General features: G+C 53.7%; 2 protein-coding genes across 2 annotated transcripts in view; both read left to right on the top strand.

Annotated features, from left to right (window-relative positions):
• The window catches only part of NALF2 (NALCN channel auxiliary factor 2), a 56236-nt gene extending 46091 nt beyond the window's left edge, over positions 1-10145 (top strand). The window contains exon 3 of the mRNA XM_053273760.1: positions 1771-10145. Coding sequence (XP_053129735.1) covers positions 1771-2180 — 410 coding nt within the window. The 3' untranslated portion in view covers positions 2181-10145. The remainder of the gene's footprint in view (positions 1-1770) is intronic.
• A 1923-nt stretch (positions 10146-12068) lies between these two features.
• EDA (ectodysplasin A) overlaps positions 12069-21446 on the top strand; it is a 76169-nt gene continuing 66791 nt past the window's right edge. Inside the window, exons 1-2 of the mRNA XM_053274072.1 lie at positions 12069-12341; positions 20793-20826. Coding sequence (XP_053130047.1) covers positions 12069-12341; positions 20793-20826 — 307 coding nt within the window. The remainder of the gene's footprint in view (positions 12342-20792; positions 20827-21446) is intronic.

Here is a 21446-nt window from a genome sequence, read left to right as displayed (position 1 = left end):
GCACCGCAGTTAATTGGCATAATTTGCATAACTTGAAAATTATTTGCAAGCTAATTTGCATAGTATGCAATTTAGAGTGCCCAGATTTGGAGAGCTTGCATATGGAAACTCTAGTGTTTGCATGAATTATTCTGCGGCGGGGGGGGGGGGGGGGAGTCAGCCTGGGAGTACCCTGGGAGTATGCCCCATTGAATTCCATGGGAACTGGATCAGTTTGAGGGGAGGGATGCACCCTCTTGCCCCCCCCACCGGACACCTATGGAAGGATGTGAAGAAGGGCATTCCAGACAGCAGCTCCAGCCATGGGGCGGGTGGGGACAGCAAGGGAGAAGGGGCCGTGTCTTTGGAAGGAGAGGAGAGGTTCAGACCGCAGAGGGTGGTGAAGCTGGAGGAGTGGGCACCTCAGGGCTGTGGCAGGGGCTGAGGAGAGCCAGGGCTGGGTTGTGCAGGGGAGGGGGAAGCGTGTGCTGGCGGCTCTGGCCAGGGAGTGGGTGGGGGGCAAGAGCAGAGGTTGAAGGAGGGGCACCCGGGGCACCCCGTGGTCTAGAGAGAGGGGTGGGGTTGGCAGAGAGTCCCTGGGGAGAGCAAGGGGGCAGCGGGATCAAGGAGAGGGCAGCTGTCCAGCAGGTGAGAGGAGCCGGGCATGAACCAGAAGAGCCTTCCTGGAAGGGATGGAGAGCAGAACACGGCCTGGAGGTGGGAGAGAGTGGGGCGCAGCTCTGCGCTTGATCCACAGAGTGGAGGGAGAGGTGGTCAGGGCGTGCAAAGAGGAAGGGTGAGCAGGCTGGCCTCTTTCAGGCAGGGGTGGGAAAGCAGCCAGGCAGTGGGGCAGGCAGGACTGGACAGGGGCGCAGCTCTGGGCTTGGGTTCTGGGCCAGAGTGGAGAGCGGGACCTCCTTGCAACAGGGATGGACCGTGGGCAGGAAGGGGGCAGCAGGAGCAGGCCAAGGAGGCCGAGAAGAGGGAAGCACCGGAGATGCGGAGGGGGTGGGAAAGGAGCCAGGCCACGAAGCGGGGAGGCCGCGAGGTGGGGCAGGGGGCACATGGGGGGCAGGGCTTTGGATCACCGGACAGTGCAGAGCTCCCCTCCTGTGCCTTGTGGTCAGGGCCGTTTCAGAGGGGCAGAGAGTGAGGGAGTCCAGCTGCATGGGGGCAAGGGGGCTGCAGAGGGCTTGCAGCTCCCAACATGCATGAGAGCTGAGGCAGAGGGACTCAGCAGGAGCAGCCTGCTCCAGGAGCTGGGGCAAGGGAGGCAGGGAGGGAGGGAGGGGGATTCTTGGGCCCTCGCTGGCGAGGCACAGCTTGCAGGAGGGGAGGGCCCCAGAGGGGCAAAGCAGAGCTTGGGGCCCTCCTCCTCCACCCCCACCACAATGCTGTGGGGACATGAGATAGAAATAGTACTCGTATTCCAGGACAGCAAAACAACCACCGCGGCATCCCAAACTCCCATTAGAAATAAAGCAGCGGCAAAAGAGAAGGAAAACCCAATCACCATCATATCTTTTTTTTTTTAAGCCTGAGAAATGGGGGGGGGGGCTTTGCCCGCGTCCAGAAAGGCAGTCATGGCAGTGCCAGGCAAACCAGTCCTGGGAGGCAATGCCAGGGGTGGGGGGCCCCTTCAGAAAGGCCCTTTCCCCCTCCGGGCCCCTGAAGATGACTGGGCTGGCTGGGCAGGCGGAGGGGGTCCTTCAGCCCCCCTGCCTCCCCCCGTGGCCTTGCCTGGCACGGCCCCTGCTCTGATGCCAGGGCTTTGCTGCTGTCTTTTGCCAGGGTTGCTAGAGAACCAGCTCCCCGAGCAGGAGGCCAAGTGCTGTGATGTGCAGTGGGACTCCTGCGACCACCCCCCAGACAGCAGCTCCAACGCATCCACCAAGTCCACGGAGTCGGGGTCCTTCCCCCACCAACGCCATGACGCCCCCCGTCACCAGCAACAGCAGCACTATCACCTCTACCACCACCACCACCACCACCAGTACCACCAACCCCACCCATCTCTGCTGCCGGTCTCTGCAGGGTCTCGCCTTGGCAACAGCAAAATCAGACTGTGCGTCCTGGTCCTGATGCTTCTCCACACCATGGTGTCCTTCTCCAGTGTGCACAGCGGCGGCAGCGGCAGCAGCGGGGCACTGCGCTTGGAGGCCCTGCCCGCCTTAGATGAGAGCATCGCGAGAGACGAGTGACCCGGAGCGGGCAGGAAACCTCCAGGCAGGGCGCCTGCTCTTTTCCATCGAGGGGGGCCCATGCTCTTCCGTCAGTGGGAGGCACGGGGTTAGGGTGATGCACACACACACACACACGCCCGCCCCCACGTGGCATCCCCCCCAGGGCAGCTCGCCGTGGGGCCGTGATGAAGCGGCTCTCCTGCACACAGGGCTGTGGGAGCTCGGCCTTGAGAAGGGTTCAGCCAGCCACAGGCCGTCAGCTGCTGGCTTCTGGCCTCGTAGAGGCCCATCGTGGGTGGGATGTCCATGGCAGAGGGGAGTGGAAGCGAGCGGCCGCCTTCTGGGAGAGGCAAGCGGCTGGGCAGGGCTGCGGGGGTGGGGGGGAGTGCCGCCTCCCTCACTGCCCTGGGCCGTTGGTGGTGTGTTGGGGCAAAAGCAGCCTCTTCCCCATGGAGGGGGTTGGCTCTGGGCGGAGGGTGACAGCAGTGGCTTCGCGGAGATCTTTTTCTGCAACCCCAATGACATCATGATGATGCAGTGGCCTCCCCCCCCCCCCCCCCGGCCCTCTACCAAGCCCCCGAGCTGATAACTTCTGAAGAAACCTGGCCATGCTCTCGGTCATGGCAGGATCCATGGGGGGCGCCCCCTGACTCTCTTGCTCCCAGAAGGGCTTGATTCCCAAGGAGAGGCCTTCAGGCTGCAGCACCTCCTCCCAGTTCCGGATTTCCCTGGCCAGAAGTTAGTACTCCTGCCCCGGGCAGGGCAGCATCAGCCTCTGCTCTGGCTTCACACCCCCACGGCAGGTTCCTCCTGCCAGCCAGCCAGGGTCCCACTGCTCCACCCAAGAGGCGTTTCCGCTTGGGGCTGGTGCACCAATCCCCCTGTGCACAGCTTCCCTAGACAGGCTGCTCCTCTCCCTTTGGAGGGCAGCCTGTGTTTCTAGCCAGACACAAAGCACCAGTGATGGCCTCTGGGCACTGGAGACATTCCAAGGTCTCCCCTCCTCCTTTGGGCATGCCCTCTGCACCACAGTCTTCTGCATATTCAGCCTGGGTTTCCTGAAATGGCATTAACTCCACACCCCACACCCCACCCCAGAGTAGCCCTCAGCCCCAGGAGGAGGAGACAGACAAATGTTCGTAGCGAGGGGTCCAGGGGCAGTGGAAGACCGACCGAGGGGCGGATGGAGCGCCAAGGCTGCTAGGCTGGTTTGTGTTGGGCTCCCCTACAGAGCATGGTGAGTGGGGCTGTCCGGGGGGGGGGGTACCTGCAGTTGCAGCTCAGGAGTCCCCCTGCCCCTCCCAGAGGGAAAGGAAGGTGCGTTGGCCAAGCAGGCTCCAAGGAGAAGCCGGAGCCTGAGCCACACCCACAGAGGAATGCAAGGTACGCCATGTCCAGACACATTCCTGGGGGAGCTGCCGCCGCCACCACCACCACGCCCCAGGGAACTCCACACACACACACCCCCACACAAGATGCTGCACCTGGCGAGAGTTCCTCTCGCTCACGAAGATGGTAAGTGCCAGAGGCAGGGACCTGACCCCGCAGTGACGGCGTGGACCTGATACAGTGAGGACCGTGAAGCCCACCTGTGGATGGGGAACCGTCCCTGCTCCCTGCAGCCGCCCCAGGCTCCATGAGGAGGGCCCAGGCGTGATCGGAGAGCAGCAGGGGTGGGGGCTCCATTGTGCAGAAAAGCAGCTGGCCTCTCCGGCTGTGGCTTGACGGGTCCCTTTCCAGGTGGCGGTGGCGGGGGGGGGTCCCTTCCCAAGCAAGGAGTAGCCTGAGAAAGCTCTGAGGTCAGCCCCCCTCAAGCCCCTGCAGGGTCTTATAGTGGTGGCTCTTCTGCCTGCCCAAGCGGCCACTCGCTCCTTCTGCCAGTCGGGCATCCTGGGGGCTGGCTGCTGGCGTCCTTCCTTCTGTCCTGCAGGTAGCTTCCCGGTTGCACTGCTGCACTAAGCCAGAGGTGTGGCCAGCAGCCCTACAGAGAAAGGGCAGAGCCCTAGGGGGAAATGATGGGGGGGCGCAGGAGAGGCCAAGTGCATTTCTGGGTGGGCAAGCTGTGAACCACATGCTGGATGTCAGAAACAGAAATGGGGGAAGGCGGGCGCAAGCTTCTTGTCTGAGGGGTGCTCCCCCCCCCCGCCATGTCACTGTACAGGACAGTGCCCAAATTCCCCATCACAGTTCATTCCATGGACCAACACACCCAGCCACCCATGCATGCACACAGACAGGCCCCATCTGGACAGGTTTCTGCGCATGGTGTTGAGTTCCTCCTGGTACACTGAATGGGCGCATTGACACCCAAGGACTGCCCCTCCTGTAAGCTGGGAGGCCAAGGCACCGCCCGCCGCCCGCCCTGCAAGGGGAGAGAGGCCACACTTCCTTCCTCTGCTTGAGTCACAGCTCTGGGTCCGCCTCCCCCCTCTGCTGGGTGTGCAGAAACCCAGGAGACCCCCCTCCCTTCAGAGGAGGTTGTCTGCTGCTCTGGGCTTCCTGCTTTCCAGCAGGGGGCTGGGCAGCAGCTCCTTTGAGGAGGGGAGGGGCCTTGTCAAGCTCAGCCCATTCTGGTGCAAGAGCCGGGCATGCGACTAGCATCCGATGCCGGCAGGGAGCAAAGCGGGGAGGTCCCCAGGCCTTGCTGGGTGGCTCCTCCTGCGGCAGGCTCCTGGGCTTGGAGGGCACCGGCAGGCCTGAGCCAGCCTGGCCTCCCCCGCTGGAGGTGCTGCTGTGCCTCATCCCTGAGAGGCCAGGCTGGAAAGGGCATTGGAGAGAGGCCGGACCTCTTCCTGCTGGGGAAGGTCCTGAGAAAGGTGCAAGAGAGAAACGAGCAGCTTCTCTGGTCGCAAAGGGGGTTGTCAGCACCTGCCTGGCTCCTTAGGAGTCACACTGCGAGAGAGTGAAGGTGGGAGCCCACCAGGTAGATGCCCTTTGCAGGCTGAGTGGTTTGAGCAGGCTTGAAGGAGTGACTCTCATCCTAATGCAACTTCTTGGGTTCTTCCAGAACGGGGTCCGGCGGGGCGGGGTGTCATTTTTCTGCACTCTTTTGCATGATGGTCCCAGAGGCATCTTGCTGGCCCCTGCCAGAAACAGGATGCTGGACTAGAGGGGCCTTTACTGTGGCCCAGCAGAGTCTTTCCTGTTGCGGGGGAGAGCAGAGGTTGCCAAAACACAATTCCACCCAGCCCCCGCTGGGGGAAAAGTGCTCATGATGCCTGCTTAGTTGGGATGGGACAGGAGCAAAAGGTCACGGGAAGGTAAGACTCCCTGACCTTTCCAGCCAGTCCCAGACCAAAGTGGCAGCTGAAGGTTTGGATGCTTCTGTGAAGTGAACCTCAGCAAACCCTTTGGGTGACGTTTACATCCCATGCAACCCAGATGTGTCGTTACCAAAGTCCTGAATGCATGGAGTGCGTCCACAGTGCTCCTTCCCGACAGTCCCAGAACCCGCTGGACACTATGCAACATGGCAGCATATGAGTGTGTGTGGACCCCCTCCAGACCCGCAGCCATCTTCACAAAGGAGCTTTGGCCTTGGTGATGTGGGTAATGAGGCAGACCCTGGCCCATCGGAGCCCTCACTAGCTGCTCTGGCTGGCACTCACTTTCTGTGTAGGCTCCGATAAGGTCAGCTCCCAGCCCCGCTCAGAGATGCCAGGGATTTGACCGGGGATGTTGCACGTGGCAAGCTTCCTCTCCGCCACATGTTTTGGCCCCTCCAGGTGGTGAGCACAGGACACAGCCTATCTTGTGCACTAAAAGGCCTGCTTGGATGCTGGCTATGGCTTAGCAAACCTCATTTGGACTTTGTTTTTGCAATCATGTTTTGCAACAGGTGGGATCAAATGGGAGAGCACAGTGAGGCCCAAAGAAGGCTGTTGATGCCGAAAAGAGGGTTGTAGCTATGAGTTAGGCTCCTGGGAGTTTGCCTAGCTGTGTATGCCTGTACTGGGACCCTGAAGGCTCTTGGTCCCGGGGATCGTCTTGGGCCAAGAGACGATGCGAGATTCTGTGGACGTGGAACTGAGTCTGACTCCTTGCTCGGACTCTCCTGTTCGTATCCAAGCCGACTTTGTCTTGCTAAGTATTTTGGAAGATACATTCACTCTGAGCAGCAACAAAAAACCCCTCACACACACAACAGTCATTGCAGGCAATATGTTTCTCCAGAGGTTTCCCACCACTGAGCACAGGGGCTTCGCTGCATCTCCCTGCCATCCATCCCCTCCTCTTGCTATTGTCGATGGACACCAGGGCTCTCTCCCCCACCTTCGGGGCTCAGTTGGCCCACAAAGTGGACATGAACTCAAAGTGTCACGGCTTTTCTTTCCCAAACAAGCTGCAGTCACAAAATTTTCTCGTGGCCAGATGCCAGTAATGCAGCAGGCTAGCAGTGTGGGAGGTTGTACCCCAGCACATCTCCACGAGAAGGCAGGGGTGTTCACAGAAGCCTGGGATGTCAAACATCGGTTGGGTTCTTTTTATGCAAAAATGTGTGTTTCAAAAGAGCTACAAAACTTCCTTCAACTGATCTGGACAAACGTCTTGCCTCGTCCTCCCGCTTGGCCTGTCCCACATGCTTGAATGCTTGCATTTGTGCCTTCTTCAGAGCCCCCCCCCCCCGCCGCCTTGCAGCTGAGCTCTTGGCTGATTCTTTGAGCAGAAGCCAGGTCCGTCACAATCGCATTTCCAAGAGGCTGTCCCCCAAGTGCATTTTTCAGATGATTGAAATATGGGTACAGTGGCACAAATCCAGCACTACTTTAGAAAAAAATATTTTTTACAAACTGCAGAGTCTACAATTGCAGAAGAATGTTTTTTAGATTGTTTTACCTTTATTATATTATGAAAATAGAATAGAATATCTTAAAGTTTAAAAACAAGATAGTTCAGGAAGGGAGGAGCTGGTGGAGTTCCATAGACATGAAGAGGGCCAGTGACCGAGACCAGCACCAGTGAGCGGCTGCTGGGCATCCGCCCGAGGCCACCTCTGTGCCTGCAGTCTTCGTGTGGCAGCCGTGGCAGAGTGGCTCTCTCAGGCCCCCCCCCCGATAGGAGCAGGCCCATGGAGGGCAGTTGGCCAGGGGCCGCCTGACACCTAGGGCTGGCCCTGGGCATGAAAGACCTCTTCGGAAAGAAGGATGGAGATGTGTAGTTTTCAATGGAAGATCCTTTTTCTATAAAATCTTTGAATTTTCACATCAAATTCTAGGAAGAGCTCTCTAGAATACTATTTCCCACAAAGTTTAGAAGATAGAGGTGGCAACTTTTATCCAACATGTTACTTTCTCTCCACTGCAGCTTATAAAATTGTGATTCTGTTGTGGTTCTAATATAGTATTGAGAGGCACGATTTGTGAGTAGCAAAGACACTGCAAAATATTTCCGTATTCATGCATCTCACCTGTGGAACTCTCTGCCAGGGGATCTGGCACTGGTTTCAGCAAAAGTGGAAAGATTTGGCTGAAAGGGGAAAGGGGGAAAGATGTGGCTATAAGCTGGGAGGGTCAGAAGAGGCATCTCTCTGCAAAGTGAAAGACCTGAACCAGCTGCACGGTTAATGTGAGCAAAAGGAACCTGGACGGTCTCCCCCTAGCCTCCGGCAGAGCTGCCCTCCAAGGCTCGCACTCCTGGACATAGCTGGCATTTGGACAAAAGGCCCGGCGAGTGTTTCCTCTGTCCTGCAAATCCACCCAGACCTTTCTCCCTTGTGAGCCGTCCATCCCATAGGAAATGGTCCTGGCTGCATCGTTCCCCATTGCAACCGTTTCTTCCGTCTCTGATGAGAAGCAAAGCAGGCTGCCCAAAGTGTAGAGTCCAGGGGTCCCAGTCCAAGCCCTGCGTCTCCCTCTGACCATGCAAAGAAGTTGGGAGCTTGAAGTGGGTTCAAGGGTTACTCTCCAGGGGCAACTACCCGTGTGGAGTTCAGGACCCCACTCTGAAGGGAAGCCAAACCTGAGCCAGTGAGCAGACTTGGCGCTGAATTCTGGCAAGCCTCTGATGTCATTTGTGATTGGTGCTGGCACTGACTTCTCCAGGAAGGAAGTGTGCACGGCAGCCACATTATGTGGACACGTGGGCCTCTGCATGTCTGGGAGCAGCTCTTTCATGGACTCCAGGCCTTTTCATCAGGTGTCACGCCCAGCAGATATTTGCATGCACGGGGGCGGGGGGGGGGGTTGGGATAGAGAAAGAGAAACCAGCAGTTCTGGTGGAGACAAAGGGACTGTAAGCTGAAGGAAGGGTCATGGGGGGGGCCGCCCTGGCGCCTTCCAGGTTGTAAAGTAGGAGGCCGGGGCAAGTCGTGTCCCTGGGGGAGAGACACTTTGGATGGCGCTCTCCTTCGCTGGGTGGGCCCCTCTGACTCCTGTTCTGCAACTGATACCTTAGGACAAAAACCTGACAGAGTGTGTTAAAGTCATGTTTTAAAGTGCAGGGAGTGGGGGGGGGGTGTCTGTCTGTGGAATGGAACTCGTGTTGGATGCTGAGGTGGGGGATGCTGAGGTTCTGGCAGGCACAGGAGAGCGTCTCCTGAGTGCCCAGCAAACCTAACCGTGAGTGGACACAGTATCCGAGAGAGCCTGGCCATGACGCTGCCCCCCTCCCACCCCTCCGGGCCTGACTGTAGGCACCCTGGCAGCTTCTCTGCCTGTTCGCAGGCAGGCGGAATGCTGGCTTAGGCAGGACGGCAGCCTGAAGCCCAGAAGCCCCCAGCCCCATCTCATAGCCAGCCCCATCACACATCCCCATCTGAGCTTTATGCAGGGCCGTCTTGCCCGCTCTTTGGCACAGCAAGGGCTGGATCGACTCGCAATGCATCGTCCCCTGTCTGCTCCTAAAGAAGTACTCCACAGACCTGAGAGACGCAGCACGGGGGGGGGGGACCAGCGGGGCGGGGGGGCCTTCCTCTTTGACCGCGGAAGGTTCTCCAGCTCTGGCCAGAAGTGCATTGCCAGGGGCGGGGCGGGGCGGGGTGCCCAGCAGGGCTCTGACAGGCCTCACTCACCCATCCTTGAGCGGACTTCTGGCGAGAAGAGAGTCCAAAAACCAAAGGGGGACCCAGACTGGTGGTGGGGAGCGGGGGGGCCAGGAGAGTGGAACGACGGGGAGGAGGCACCTCTGCAGTCCCGACGCCCCCGGCGCACGAATCCCCTTTCAATGCGGTTTTATAATGCTCGGATCCCCCCCCAACCCCGTTGTCTTATTTTCAGGCTCTTTGAGGGCCTCGGTGGTGGGGAAGGAGCCTCTGGCGACCCGCCATGCAAGCCCCCGCCAGCCTCAGTGCTGTGCGACACCCCCCCCGCCCCCGCAAGCATTGCAAGCGCCGCTGGCAGCCGCAGGGAGGGCGAGGCTCCACCCAGAGAGGCTTCCCGCTCGGAGCAGGACCGGGCCTGCTGCTGAACCCTTCTCAAGCGCTGCCGGCCACTGACTGTGCTACTCCGGGCTGCGAAAAGCCCCTTTTCCAGGGCACGGCCGGCGGCAGCGAGGTTGCAAGGAAACCAGCCGGCATCTCGCGCCAAGTCCACCTTCGAAAACCTCCTTTCTAGCCCCGCCCCTTGCTCCTCCTCTTTCTCTCCAGCTCCTCCCTCTTTTCTCAGCGCTCTCCTTGCCCTCCCCCCCCCTCCTGGTTTCTCTCTCTCCTCCCCTCCGTCACCGGAAAGTGACCCCGGTCCGGGGGGCGGCGGCAGTTTTCTTAGGCCCTTTTCTACACTGTGCTTCATGTTTAGAACTTTTTTGCACTAGTTCCTATTACATTTCTTTTCCAAGATGGTTTGACAAAAAAGGGGGGGAGGGAGCCCACCAACAACAAAACCATGCTATAATTCAGTTGTATTAAAATATTACCCTAACTACTCTCTGTGTTTCAATAGTCTCTGTACCTGTAATGCTTTCAGTTCTGTTGTATTTTGGACCAGAGGCAGTTTTCTCTGCTCCTTGTTTAACCCAATAAAGAAATAAAATGTTCAGAATTGATGATAACTTCTGCTCTGCTGTTTCATTTCCACTCTGCGTGGACTGGCTCCCCCTGCACAGGGCGCGGAGGCGGCCCCAGAACCGGCACCCAGCTAGCAGAGGCGGACAGAGGCCGTGGCGGGGGGAGCGGGGAGAAGCCCCACCGCCCCCTTCTCCCCCCAGGGGGCGGGGCCAGGCTGCCCCTCCCTCGCAGCAGGGGGGGCCGAAGGACAGGCAGCTGCCGTCTTCTCCCCCCCCCCGCCGCCGGCCACATCTCCCGCTGCCCGAGCTTCCGCAGCTCCCCATGCAAGCAAGCAAGCAAGCAAGAGGGTGCTGCTCTCTCCACACCTGACTGCCGCGGCCAGTGCGGCAGCCAGAGCGAGTGCCTGTTCATCCTAGCCCGGCGGGAAGGAGCCTGCCCGTCAGCTGCTCAGGAGGCGGAGGCGGGGTGGGCCTGGGTGTGCAAAAGGGGGCCCACCAAGCACAAAGGCTGCCCTGGCAGGCGTGTGGCCAGCTTCACATGCGTGGGTGTGGACATGCGCACACTCCTCCCCAAGTGTGGCAAGCACTGCCTCAACAGGGCTGGCACCTGATCTCGATCTTCTTCATGCCTTGCCCCAGGAAACCCTCAGCCCTCAGCCTCCCTCCCTCCCTCTCACCCCCCCCGCCCCGCTTTCAAAGGAGGCTGTTTGTTTTACTAGCAGCTGCCTGGCAGGGTACAGTGACGGATCTGACGGGATCCTACCTTAATTGGTGTCTTGGAGGTTACCCAAGGTCAGCCTGTCCCAGCCAAGCTGAGGCGGGAAGGAGCAACTCTGTTTTACGGTTTGCACTGCGGAGGGGGGGGGGGACTGGGGCTGGAAAGGGAGAGCCACAGCCTGCCTTCGTTCCGGGGCCCCTCAAGAGCCGCCTTCCTGCACTGGGGCCCCATTCGGCACAGACGCTGTTTTGCAGGGGCTGCTGCTTTGCCCGGATTGCCCAGAATGGAAGCCTTGTTTGGAGTTCAGCTCGGCCTCTTAGACCAAAGCCAAAAAAGCGATGCTTCAGGCTGCACTTTGGCTAGGAAACAACATGCTCCTCAGATCCTTCCTCTTGTTTATCCTGTACCAAGATATGTTTCTTGTTTCCTGGATGTTTCTATTAAGCTCCCTGGCATTGTGCTCTTTGCCTTCTGGTGCAAGCATCAACACAGCTGCCTGCCTCCTCCTTGGCTACAGAATGGGGCCTGCAAAGGCGAATGTGGCAAGGGCAGCCCCACGCAGTCCGAGCTGTCCGGAGGGAGGGAGCCTTGAGCCCCCTCGGTGGGGGAGAAAAGACCCCCAGGCATCCTTACTGAAAGGGCCCCTTTTAGCCAGGGTGTTCCAAGACACACACGCACAGGCATCATTACCTTCTGTATTATGAGTGCATTAGCAGAACCACTGAACAACTACCATCCTAGATTCCATTATATAACTTTCCCTGCAAAGATGGGCTTTTGTCATTTTGTTTCTTAGGAAGGAAAGGAAGCACATATGAAACCTTTGAGGAGATCTGAGCACCATTCTTGAACTCCTACTGTGGACCGGAACCCCTTGAGGACTTGGGAAGCTCCACCTGTTGCATTTCTGTCTGTCACGCAGCGGCTAAAAACAGATTCTTCCCTGCCAGAAGAAAAGGCTGCCACCTCAGCAGAAAACAAAACCCCAGTCCTGCCATCCAAGGCATTCAGGACACGCACCTGAGCCCAGTTAGGCGAGGAGTCTGTGCCCCGACCCAGAGTCAACGAGGGCCTTCTAAGACAGGAGCTGAGCTGTCGCTCCTGTTTGAGAGTGCTGTTCAAACTTTTCCCTAGTGTGCCTAGAGGAGCAGATTGGCACAACTGTACAATCCTAATTAGTTAATTAATTAGGAAGGATGATAGAATGAGCTGCACCCAGTCTGACTGGAGCCTTAATTGCGGAACCTTTCATGGAGCTTGTTAGTGAAATCAAGGAAGAGAACCTGATCAAGACCAGACAAAGCCTGGCTTGGTATGTCACTGGGAAGAGGAAGGCGGGATGGATGTGGATGCTGGTGGGGCAGGTGAGGGAGATGGAAGGCGTCCAGGAAAAGGTGGCTGCAGCTGCTGCTGCTGCCGCCGCCGCCGGCAGAGCAGCTCCCTTCCCAAATGCACAGTCATACACTGGGACGGTTTTCTTCTGGTTCCCCAAGGACTCCTTGGACACAGAAAAGGCCATCAGCGTAAGGCCTGAGGGTGGCTTTGAAAACATCTACATCCATTCCTGGGTTCGCATGCCTTGCCTGCAACAGATTCCTTGGCAAGGTTTTAGGGATTTAATATGAGTCCAAGTGGGGCAGGTTGGCAGTGCTTTCTCTGGGGAAAGTGCATTTCTCTCAAGGAGGATGGGTCAGGGGAGAGGAGCATGTTGAGATGGCTCCCACAAGGAGAAAGGGGCAGCCATTCCACAGCTGGGGATGATGTTCCAGTCAGTGGACTTTGTGAGTCATGGGATTCCAAGAGAGGAAATACACGCACAGAGCACAGCCTCTCTTGCCTTCCATCCTGCCCATCTCCCCCCATGTGGCAATCTGCAGATGTTGGATGGCATGGAGTTTAATTGGGGCAGAGGAAGAAGCCTAAGTGGGACTGCCAGCCCTGGGGGAGGGGAGAGGAGAGCTGGACTTGTGGTAGCAAGCATGACTTGTTCCATTAGCTAAGCAGGGTCTGCCCTGGTTGCAGATGAACAGGAGACTAGAAGTGTGAGCACTGGAAGAGATTCCCCTGAGGGGATGATGGAGCCAGTCTGGGAAGAACAGAACAGTCTTCCCTCTAACAGGGATTCCCAGATGTTGTGGACTACAATTCCCATAATCCCCAAGCAAAAGCTATTGCAGCTGGGGAGTTGTAGTCAACACCATCTGGGAATCCCTGTTAGAGGAAACACTGGAGCAGAAGGTTCCAGGTTCCCTCCCTCCCTGGCAGCATCTCCAAGATCGGGCTGAGAGAGATTCCTGCCTGCAGCCTTGGAGAAGCCGCTGCCAATCTGTGTAGACACAATACTGGGCTAGATAGACCAAGGGTCTGACTCAGGATATGGCAGCTTCCTATGTTCCTCAGCTTCCACCACCTTTCCAGACCGCCCATTTTCAGGGCCATGAATGCCCTGTTGCTCCTCACCTGATTCAGGAATTCCCAGGATCTTGCTCCAGGAGGAAGTGTTTCTCTTGAGGGCAGGATCTCTTTTTCCCAGGAATCCCAGCACTCGAAGCACAAGATCAGTCTTGTTGTGAGCATTTGAGAAGCTGCCTCTGGCCCATGGAAGGCTGCTCCCTAAGAAAAGCCTCTGGCCTGGGGGGCAGGGCCCCAGGAAACCTCTTTGGTTTTGCTGCACAAACTCAAACAGCCATCCCCCTGCCTTTTAATTTTTTCTCAGACCCTGACTGGAATGTTGCTTGTTTGAGTCTCATAGGCACATATTGGATAGTACCTGTCCTTGCTAAGGTGACTTCCCACCCATTTCTGCGAGCTGCTTTCAGCTTGTCAAGGCAGGACATCCATTGAAGGCAAGGTGGGGTGAAAGAGCCCCCTGGCTTGAAATCTTCAGGCTTTGCTTGTGGGGTTGAGGCAACAAGCTGGATGAGGAGGAGGAGGAGGAGGAGGAAGAATGCCAAGCTGCAATGGGGAAGGGGCTTCTCCAGCGTTTGCCTGATGCACAAAAGGCCCTTCACCAAGAAAGCATCTTTAGTTATGGTTCTCATCATAGTCCACTGGGTGGCACTGATGTTCCTTTCAAAAGCAGGGGAAACAGACCTTTGGAGATGCAACAGCTGTTCCTCACTGTGGTATAGAACAGCTGCTAAGCATCACTCAAGGAAAAGGTAGCATCCACTTAGCTCAATGGACCCGCATGGCTGTGTGTGTGTGTAGATCAACATTAAGCAAAGAGTTAAGGCTCTTACAAATATAATTGTACACCAAAAACCATGGAAATGTGAAGTTACTACTGTTATTAAACACTCAATGTGATTGACTGTCAGAATTTAAAAACTAGAGTTAGGAGCTTATTTGGTATATATGCTTGTAAATCCTAACTTGTAGTTCTGACAACCTGCCTCTTGCACAACTGATCATCATGTACACAACTCAATCCAAAGCCCAGGGAACTAGTCAGGCATTGTCAGGATGATCTCTGAAGTGGAATCCAAGGAGGCTGAACCAATCTTGTGAACATTCTTGAGAAGCCTCTGCATCTTATCAGGTCCTGCCTCGGGAATGCAGATAGTGAGCCCAGCACAGGCACTTAGAAGACCAAACCAAAAGGCCAAAATCACTCATTAGGTTGACCCCTCATTTGAACTGGCCTTTTATTGCCTGAAGAGGATAATCACACAACAGGATAGGAGCCTCATAGAGTGCATTTGCTTTTGGTGATTCTAAAACATGCCTGGCTGCCTAGCTGTTCTTAGGTACTTTGTCTCCTCCTCTTTGTTTCCTCCACCAAAATATTTTCTCTCTCTTTATAAAGGACAGATTAGGGCAAAGAAGAATTGAGATGTTATTTAACTAATTAATTAATATAGCATATTTATATACCGCCCAAAATGTATGTCTCTGGGTGGTTTACAATAAAACAGTACAAATTAAAACAACATTTAAAACATTAAACTAATTTAAAATTTAACACAATGTTAAAAACTGTAAGTCTAATTAAAAGCCTGGGTGAGCAAATGTGCCTTCTTAAAAGTTATGAGAGATGGGGAGGCTCTTATTTCTGCACAGATTGCATCCAAAGCATCAGGGCAGCAGCAGAGAAGGCCTTTCCCTGTGTAGCCACCTGATGAGCCAGTGGCAACTGCAGACGAACGCCTCCTGATGATCTCAATGGGTGGTGAGGCTCATAGTGAAAAAGATGTTCTCTTAAATATCCAAGGCCTAAGATGTTTAAAACAGGCGTCCTAGAACAAAAATGGGTGTCCCAGAACATCTCATTGTTCTCATGAGAAACCTATACACAGGACAGGAAGCCACGATCCAGACAGAATATGATGAAACAGACTAGTTCCAGATCAGCAAAAGAGTAAGACAAGGCTGTATACTTTCTCCTTCTTTATTCAGTTTATATGCTGAACATATACTGAAAGAAGCTGGATTGCAAGAAGATGAGCGTGGTTTTAAAGTTGGAGGAAGAAACATCAATAACCGCGCTACGCTGATGACACCACTCTAATGGATGAGAATGCGGATGATCTGAAAGTTCAAGCAATGAAAGTCAAGGAACACAGTGGAAAAACTGGACTACAACTAAATGTCAAGAAGACTAAACTAATGACAACAGGTCCAGCAACCAGGCTCAGAACTGACAATGAAAACATTGAAGTGGTGGATAGTTTCTGCCTTTTAGGATTGACTGTCAACAGTAAAGGATCCAGCAGTCAAGAAATATGCCGCAGACTAGCACTTGGGAGGGTAGCAATGAAGGCCTTGGAAAGGATATTTTGATGCTGTGATGTGTCTACACCTACAAAGATTAGAATCGTTTGGACAATGGTTTTTCCTGTGACACTATATGGATGTGAAGGCTGGACTTTGAAGAAGCAAGATAGGCAATCACAGCAACCACAGTAGCGAGGGAAGACAGAACACCAGCAGCCAAAAAACGTGAGCTCTCACCTTAACGCTAGACAGCCAGCTAAATATCCCCGTGCTCCACCAAGAGATAATCAGATCAGAGTAAAAGACCAGATCAAGCATGTGACCTGCATCATGCATCAGGCCTGAGACCGCTTGGGATAGGCCCATCACTGTCATGGCGGCCACTATGAACTCTTGAGCTGCCCCAGACAAATTGGTCCTGTAGTAGTAAAGTCCCTCACCACCACAAGCCTGGGAGACTCCAACACCGAGCCCAAGACCATGTCCGTCAGCTCAGTTAGGGACTCTGTTTTGGCAGCGGGGTGATCAATACACCAACAGAAGTCCCAGTCTATCCCTGGTCCCCAAACTCAAGTACACACATTCAATATGGTCAGACACTTCAACAAGGATCCTGGTCAGGGTTATTCTTCTAGACCACAGCCACTCCACCTCCCCGCCCACGTCCCCTCACCTGCTCCTCAACAGAGTACCCTGGAGGGAGAAGCTGGGACCAGATGTCAAGAGATGTGACTGTGGGATCTCTGTGAGTGCTGTGAGACTGGCTTTCTCCCAGCTTCACACTTGCCATGCCAGATGTACATTTTGTGAGGCACAAATGCTGCATCATCCATCAGGCCTGCCCCTCCCCCATGCTTCAAATGTGATGCTACTAGCACCATGTTAACTTGATCAATTTAAAAAACTGCAGTTTCTTTTTAAAAGGTGCATCTCTTCTCTGGAGATTGGGAGGGAAGGTGTCTGTGACGTGATGTCACATGTGCTAGCCAGTTAGTACTGTCCACAGCTGGATCTTGTTGCAGAACCTCTCAGCCCTGGACAGGAAAAGGGTGTGTTCTTTTTTTTACTAAGCAATGAGGGTGCTGCTGCTTCCCAAGGGGCCTGCTGCTGGCTGCTCTTGTGCTGGGATGTCTCTTCTCACCCTAAAGCAATTGAACCTGTCTTCCCAGATGGCACAATTGTTTGATAACTGGGAAAGGTTTTACACACAACTCCCTTCTTGGTAAGTGTTCCAATCAAGTAAAAAAGATTACATTGTGCTGGACTGAATCCGTCTGGCAGGGAAGACCTTGGGAAGAAAGCCTTGTTTGCTTTCACATCAAGTTAGCTTCATAGAACTTCTTTGATTAAAGAAAAAAAGGCAAGGTTGTATACACTAATAAAAGAAACAAGATCCAAGAAGTTTCCAAAATATTCCCAGACATCCAGCAGAGTGCTTTTGGTAGGGTTTGTTTTGGAAACTGGTGGGCTGAACAGCTCTTCGTTCAACTGATCGTGATCACTAGCCATACGGGCTCTACAGCACAGCATGGCTAGTTGGCATCTTGGAACCTAAAAGCTCTTGCTAAGGAGCAGGAACAGTGGCCCTGGGAGGACCAGCTGGCTCAGGCTTGGCTGTTCCAAGGCTGGACCTTCCGACACCTGAGCCTTTCCCGGGACTTTCCCTTTTTCCAAAGAACTGCCCGAGAAGCAGCAAAGTGATGCCACTTTGCTGAACTGAAGGTGGGGGCTGATGTGCAGGCTTTGAACTTGATTCATGTTGTCTCCCCAGTGCTTTCTGTGCAGACTAGAAAGTGCTCTTGATGTGTTGTGGAACTGGGGAAGAACTGATCTGAACTGTCGTCAGTGGAACAAATGTGCTCTGGATCCGGCCTGGACAGAGCGACCTCTTGGAAGCGATCCCCATGGCATCAGCAGCGTGGGACTGCCTCACTCAAGAGAGATTCTGGTGCTACCAACTTGACTTCAGGGAAAGTGGTCTGCATTCTCCACGAGCAGAAGACAGTGAAGGCCCAAACGCAGAGAGACCACTCCCTGCATGCTCTTCCTAAGGCAACAGCTGGTACAGTCATGATCCAGTTGGTTGTCATATGTTTATGTATTTATTGTTTGTTTGTTTTAAACTCTGTATTTGATCTTTGATCAAAATGAACATTGATTGGTTGCTCTTCTCTCCTCTTCCTGCTCTTCCTCAAGGAGCAGATTCACACATGCTTCTCAGTGATGGGAAAAAGGTGGTTCATCTGGAATAAAAGGATGAGGTTCAGTAATATGTTTGAAATGCCACCACATACTTATAAAAGAAAGTTAAATCTTTTTTTTAAAAAAATGTATTTAAAATCACCAGATGCCATCACAATAAATTTATAAAAACCATCATTATTATAATAACAATTTAAAAGAGCCCAAGCCTATAATTACAAATCTTTTCAACCGTGAGTGTTCCTACCAGACATTGTCAGCTCTGCTTACCTTCAGAGACCTGCAAAGGAAATGGATGCCTTTGGCCAACCGTCCCTAGGAGCCTACTCAAAGGACCAGCTCTTGTGTCTGAGACAACGTTTGTAATCATCACAACTGAGTTGCTTTGTCCTTTGGAAACAGCTTTTGTTTTGGGGTGGAATGCAGAAATATTCCTTGCCTAGCCAAGACCAGAAATTTAGGAAGCTCCATCTCTAGAAATCCAGAGCAAAGCAGGGAAACAGAGTGGAAAGCAGACACATGCTCACCTCCTCCTTCCACTTAGATTTTTGGTATCCGTTGTTTGTTGGAAATAAGCCGCTTGTGTGGATAGCTTGCCATTACTCACCTTGTCTGGAGGTTTCTTTGTCTCTCCAAAAAAGAATGTCCAAAGGGGACATTTGAGAAAATTGTTTTTACTCTTGGTCCACTGTGAGAGCTGAAAAGGAAATGGGTGCTTTATAAATTTTCTGCCTGGAGGATATGGTTTTCCAAGCAGAGTTGTGAGCATTCAAATGTGAGAAATGGCTTGAAGCAATGAAGAGTGAGGCTTATCTTCCTACCAGGGGCTGCGAGGGTTGCATTGCTCACCCCAGAATCTGAAATCAACTGAACTTCCTCACATTGAGGGTCCCTCTGCAGGGGTTTCCAAACAACATCCAGACTTGCATCCCCACCACCACCCCACACGCATCCTCCCCTCTCTCTTCTACCCTCAGGTAGCATCCAATAACCTAAGAATGCTGAAGTCCGTTCCACTGGCATCGGATCCCACCCTTCCGGTTCATGGGAATTTATGTGTGGAAGGGGGATTCTGGAAAGTGTTGTGCTGAATTTTCAGGAGGGTCAGTCTTTGATGTGAAAAGTGGACATTCAGGGAGTATGAAGCCCCTTGTAAAATGCCTGAGCAACCTGCATCCCTTTTGTGCCTTTCTGGAGAGCTGAAATCCTGTCTTTGGTGGAAGACTTTTTTCTTCCTCACTAGATGACCCCTGCCAACCAGAGATCAGGTCGCTAATCTGACGCTGTCACTGCACCAAGTAGAGTTGGCTGAGTGACATCATGGAAGGTCAGCAAAACTGTCCCATAGGCTGAGTCAGACCAACAGGCCACCCAGCCCAGGATTGTCAACACTGATTGGCTGCAGCTCTCCAAGGACACGGGCAGAGACAAGGGGTCTCAGGGGAGCATCGGCCCCTACACAGGGGGACACCCTCCTTGCTCTTTCAAACAGTGTCTTGTCCCTACAGTCAGGCGATGTACCAGAGGACTGGAAAGTAGCCAATGTAACTCCTATTTTCAGAAAGGGACCCAGGGGGGATCTGGGAAGCTTAACTTCTGTGCTGGCTAAATTGATGGAAAGCATACTTGAGAACAAAATGGTTAAACACATAGAAGAATGAGTCTTGCTGAAGGAGCACCAGCATGGCTTCTGCAAGGGCATTTCTTGCCTCACTCGCCTCTTGGAGTTCTTTGAGAGTGTCAACAACAAGCACGTGAAAAAAGGGGATCTTGTCGACATGACAAGAACAGCCGGACTCAGGCTGACCCAGCAGGGCTGTTCTCATGTCTCACACTCCTATAAAACACCACTTCTAATCAATGCCAGCTTTATTATTTATTTATTTATTTATTTATTTATTTATTTATTTAAATATTTTTAACCTGCCCCTCCAGTACACTATTGCTCACAAAAGTTCAGAACATTAATAAAATAGATACAATGTAAAATAAAAACTTAATATAAAGTTAAACAAATTAAAGGACCAGGCTAAAACCACATTTAAAATTCCTTTTTTAAAAAAAAGAAGTTTCAAATTATAAAATAATAAAAAGCTAAAAACTGAGGACTATAAAACTAAAGAACCTACCAGATACCAGCAGGAAATAAAACATTTAAAAGCCTCTTTAAAATGTGTTTTTAATTGTTTTTTTAAAACACTGAGGGAGGGAACCTGGCAAAGCTCTACGGGGAGGGCATTCCAAAGCCAAGGGGGCCATAACCAAAGAGGCCCTGTCTCTAGTCCCTGCCAACTGCATCTCTGTTAGTGTTGGCGCCATGAGCAGGGCCTGAAATGCCGACTGGAAGGCCCTGGCAGGTTCATGTGGGTGACTGCAGTCCAACAGGTACCCCGGCCCCAAGCTGTGGAGAGCTTTAAAGGTCAAGACAAACACCTTGAATCCAGCCCAGAAGCTGACTTGTAACCAACGAAGCTGCTTCAAGGTGGGTGTAATACTCATGAAGTGACTTGCGCCCACAAACATCCTTGCAGCAGCGTTCTGGACCCAGCTGAAGCTTCCAAACCATCTTCAAGGGCAGCCCCATGTAGAGCACATTGCCGTAGTCCAATCTTCCAAGGTCCACACTATTCCTTCTTGCAGTCGGTCCGCCTTCTCGGAGAACTCGCAGGAGCATCTGTGAAAGGCTTGAGCCATCTGAAATGGATTCTAGCCCACTTTTTGGAGTGGCGGGGGTGGGGAGGACAAGTTCACTTCCATCCCTGCTCTCTCCTTGGAGCAGCGGAAGCCTCAAGGGACACAGACAGGCTGAGAGCTCTTGCTGCCAAATGGGGAGGGATTTGTGTCACAAGGATCTGGGGCACAGAAAAGCTCCTCGATAGAGCCCTCCAGGCTGCCTAGCCCTAGGAACGTGTGTCAAAGCAAGCCACCGCAGGGGCATGTCAAAACCAGTGGGAATGTCTGAGTCTGAGTAAGAACAGGGGTGTGAACAAAGGAGAGGTAGGTGGAAGAGGATCTATTGGGGCACTCCTCCTCCTCTTCCTCCTCCTCCTCGACAGGGGGAAGAGGAGTGCTGGACCCAGCAGGCTCTGAGTAAGCCAGTTCCAAAGTTAAGAAGGGGGTTTCGCATCAGGAAGGCAGGGAGAGCCTGAGCAGCCCTTGGGTACCCACTACCCAGCCAAGAGTTGAAGGCTGGGTTTTCCTTTCCATGCCCACGAATGGAAGTGGAGAGTCTGATCAGAGAGAGCATGTTCGCAAAACCACTTCATGTGCATTTGTGACTCTTTAATGACAGTTTGTACTCTGGAATTGGCTGGTTGCCAGGGATTATTCCAAAGGATAGTAAGTAGGAGCTCCCTGCAAAATATGATACAGTCACTGTATATGATGGTCCTATCACTTGAATTTATTATTTTGAAAAGCCTCCATGGTGGAAAGACTCCCATCCACGCCCTCCTCTGCCCCAGAGCAGCCAGCAAGAGAGGAGACTCCTCCGGCCTCCCAGCAGCCAGGCCAACCCTGGGCTCCCTTCCTGGCCATGTGTGTGGGGAGGGGGAATGCAGGGTCAGCACCTCTGCAGATTTCAGCTGGCCTGGGGCTGACCTCCCTGCCACCACCACCACCCATCTTTCCTGCCACACAGTCTTCAACAGGAAGAGAAAACTAGCCTGAGAAGCAGACCGTGTGGACTAATCCAAAAAGATAGTATTTTC

This window comes from Hemicordylus capensis, chromosome 11, assembly GCF_027244095.1.
Source record: "Hemicordylus capensis ecotype Gifberg chromosome 11, rHemCap1.1.pri, whole genome shotgun sequence".
Taxonomy (NCBI): domain Eukaryota; kingdom Metazoa; phylum Chordata; class Lepidosauria; order Squamata; family Cordylidae; genus Hemicordylus; species Hemicordylus capensis.
The sequence above is the reverse complement of the archived record's forward strand: the minus strand, read 5'-3'. Positions and strand labels throughout refer to the sequence as shown.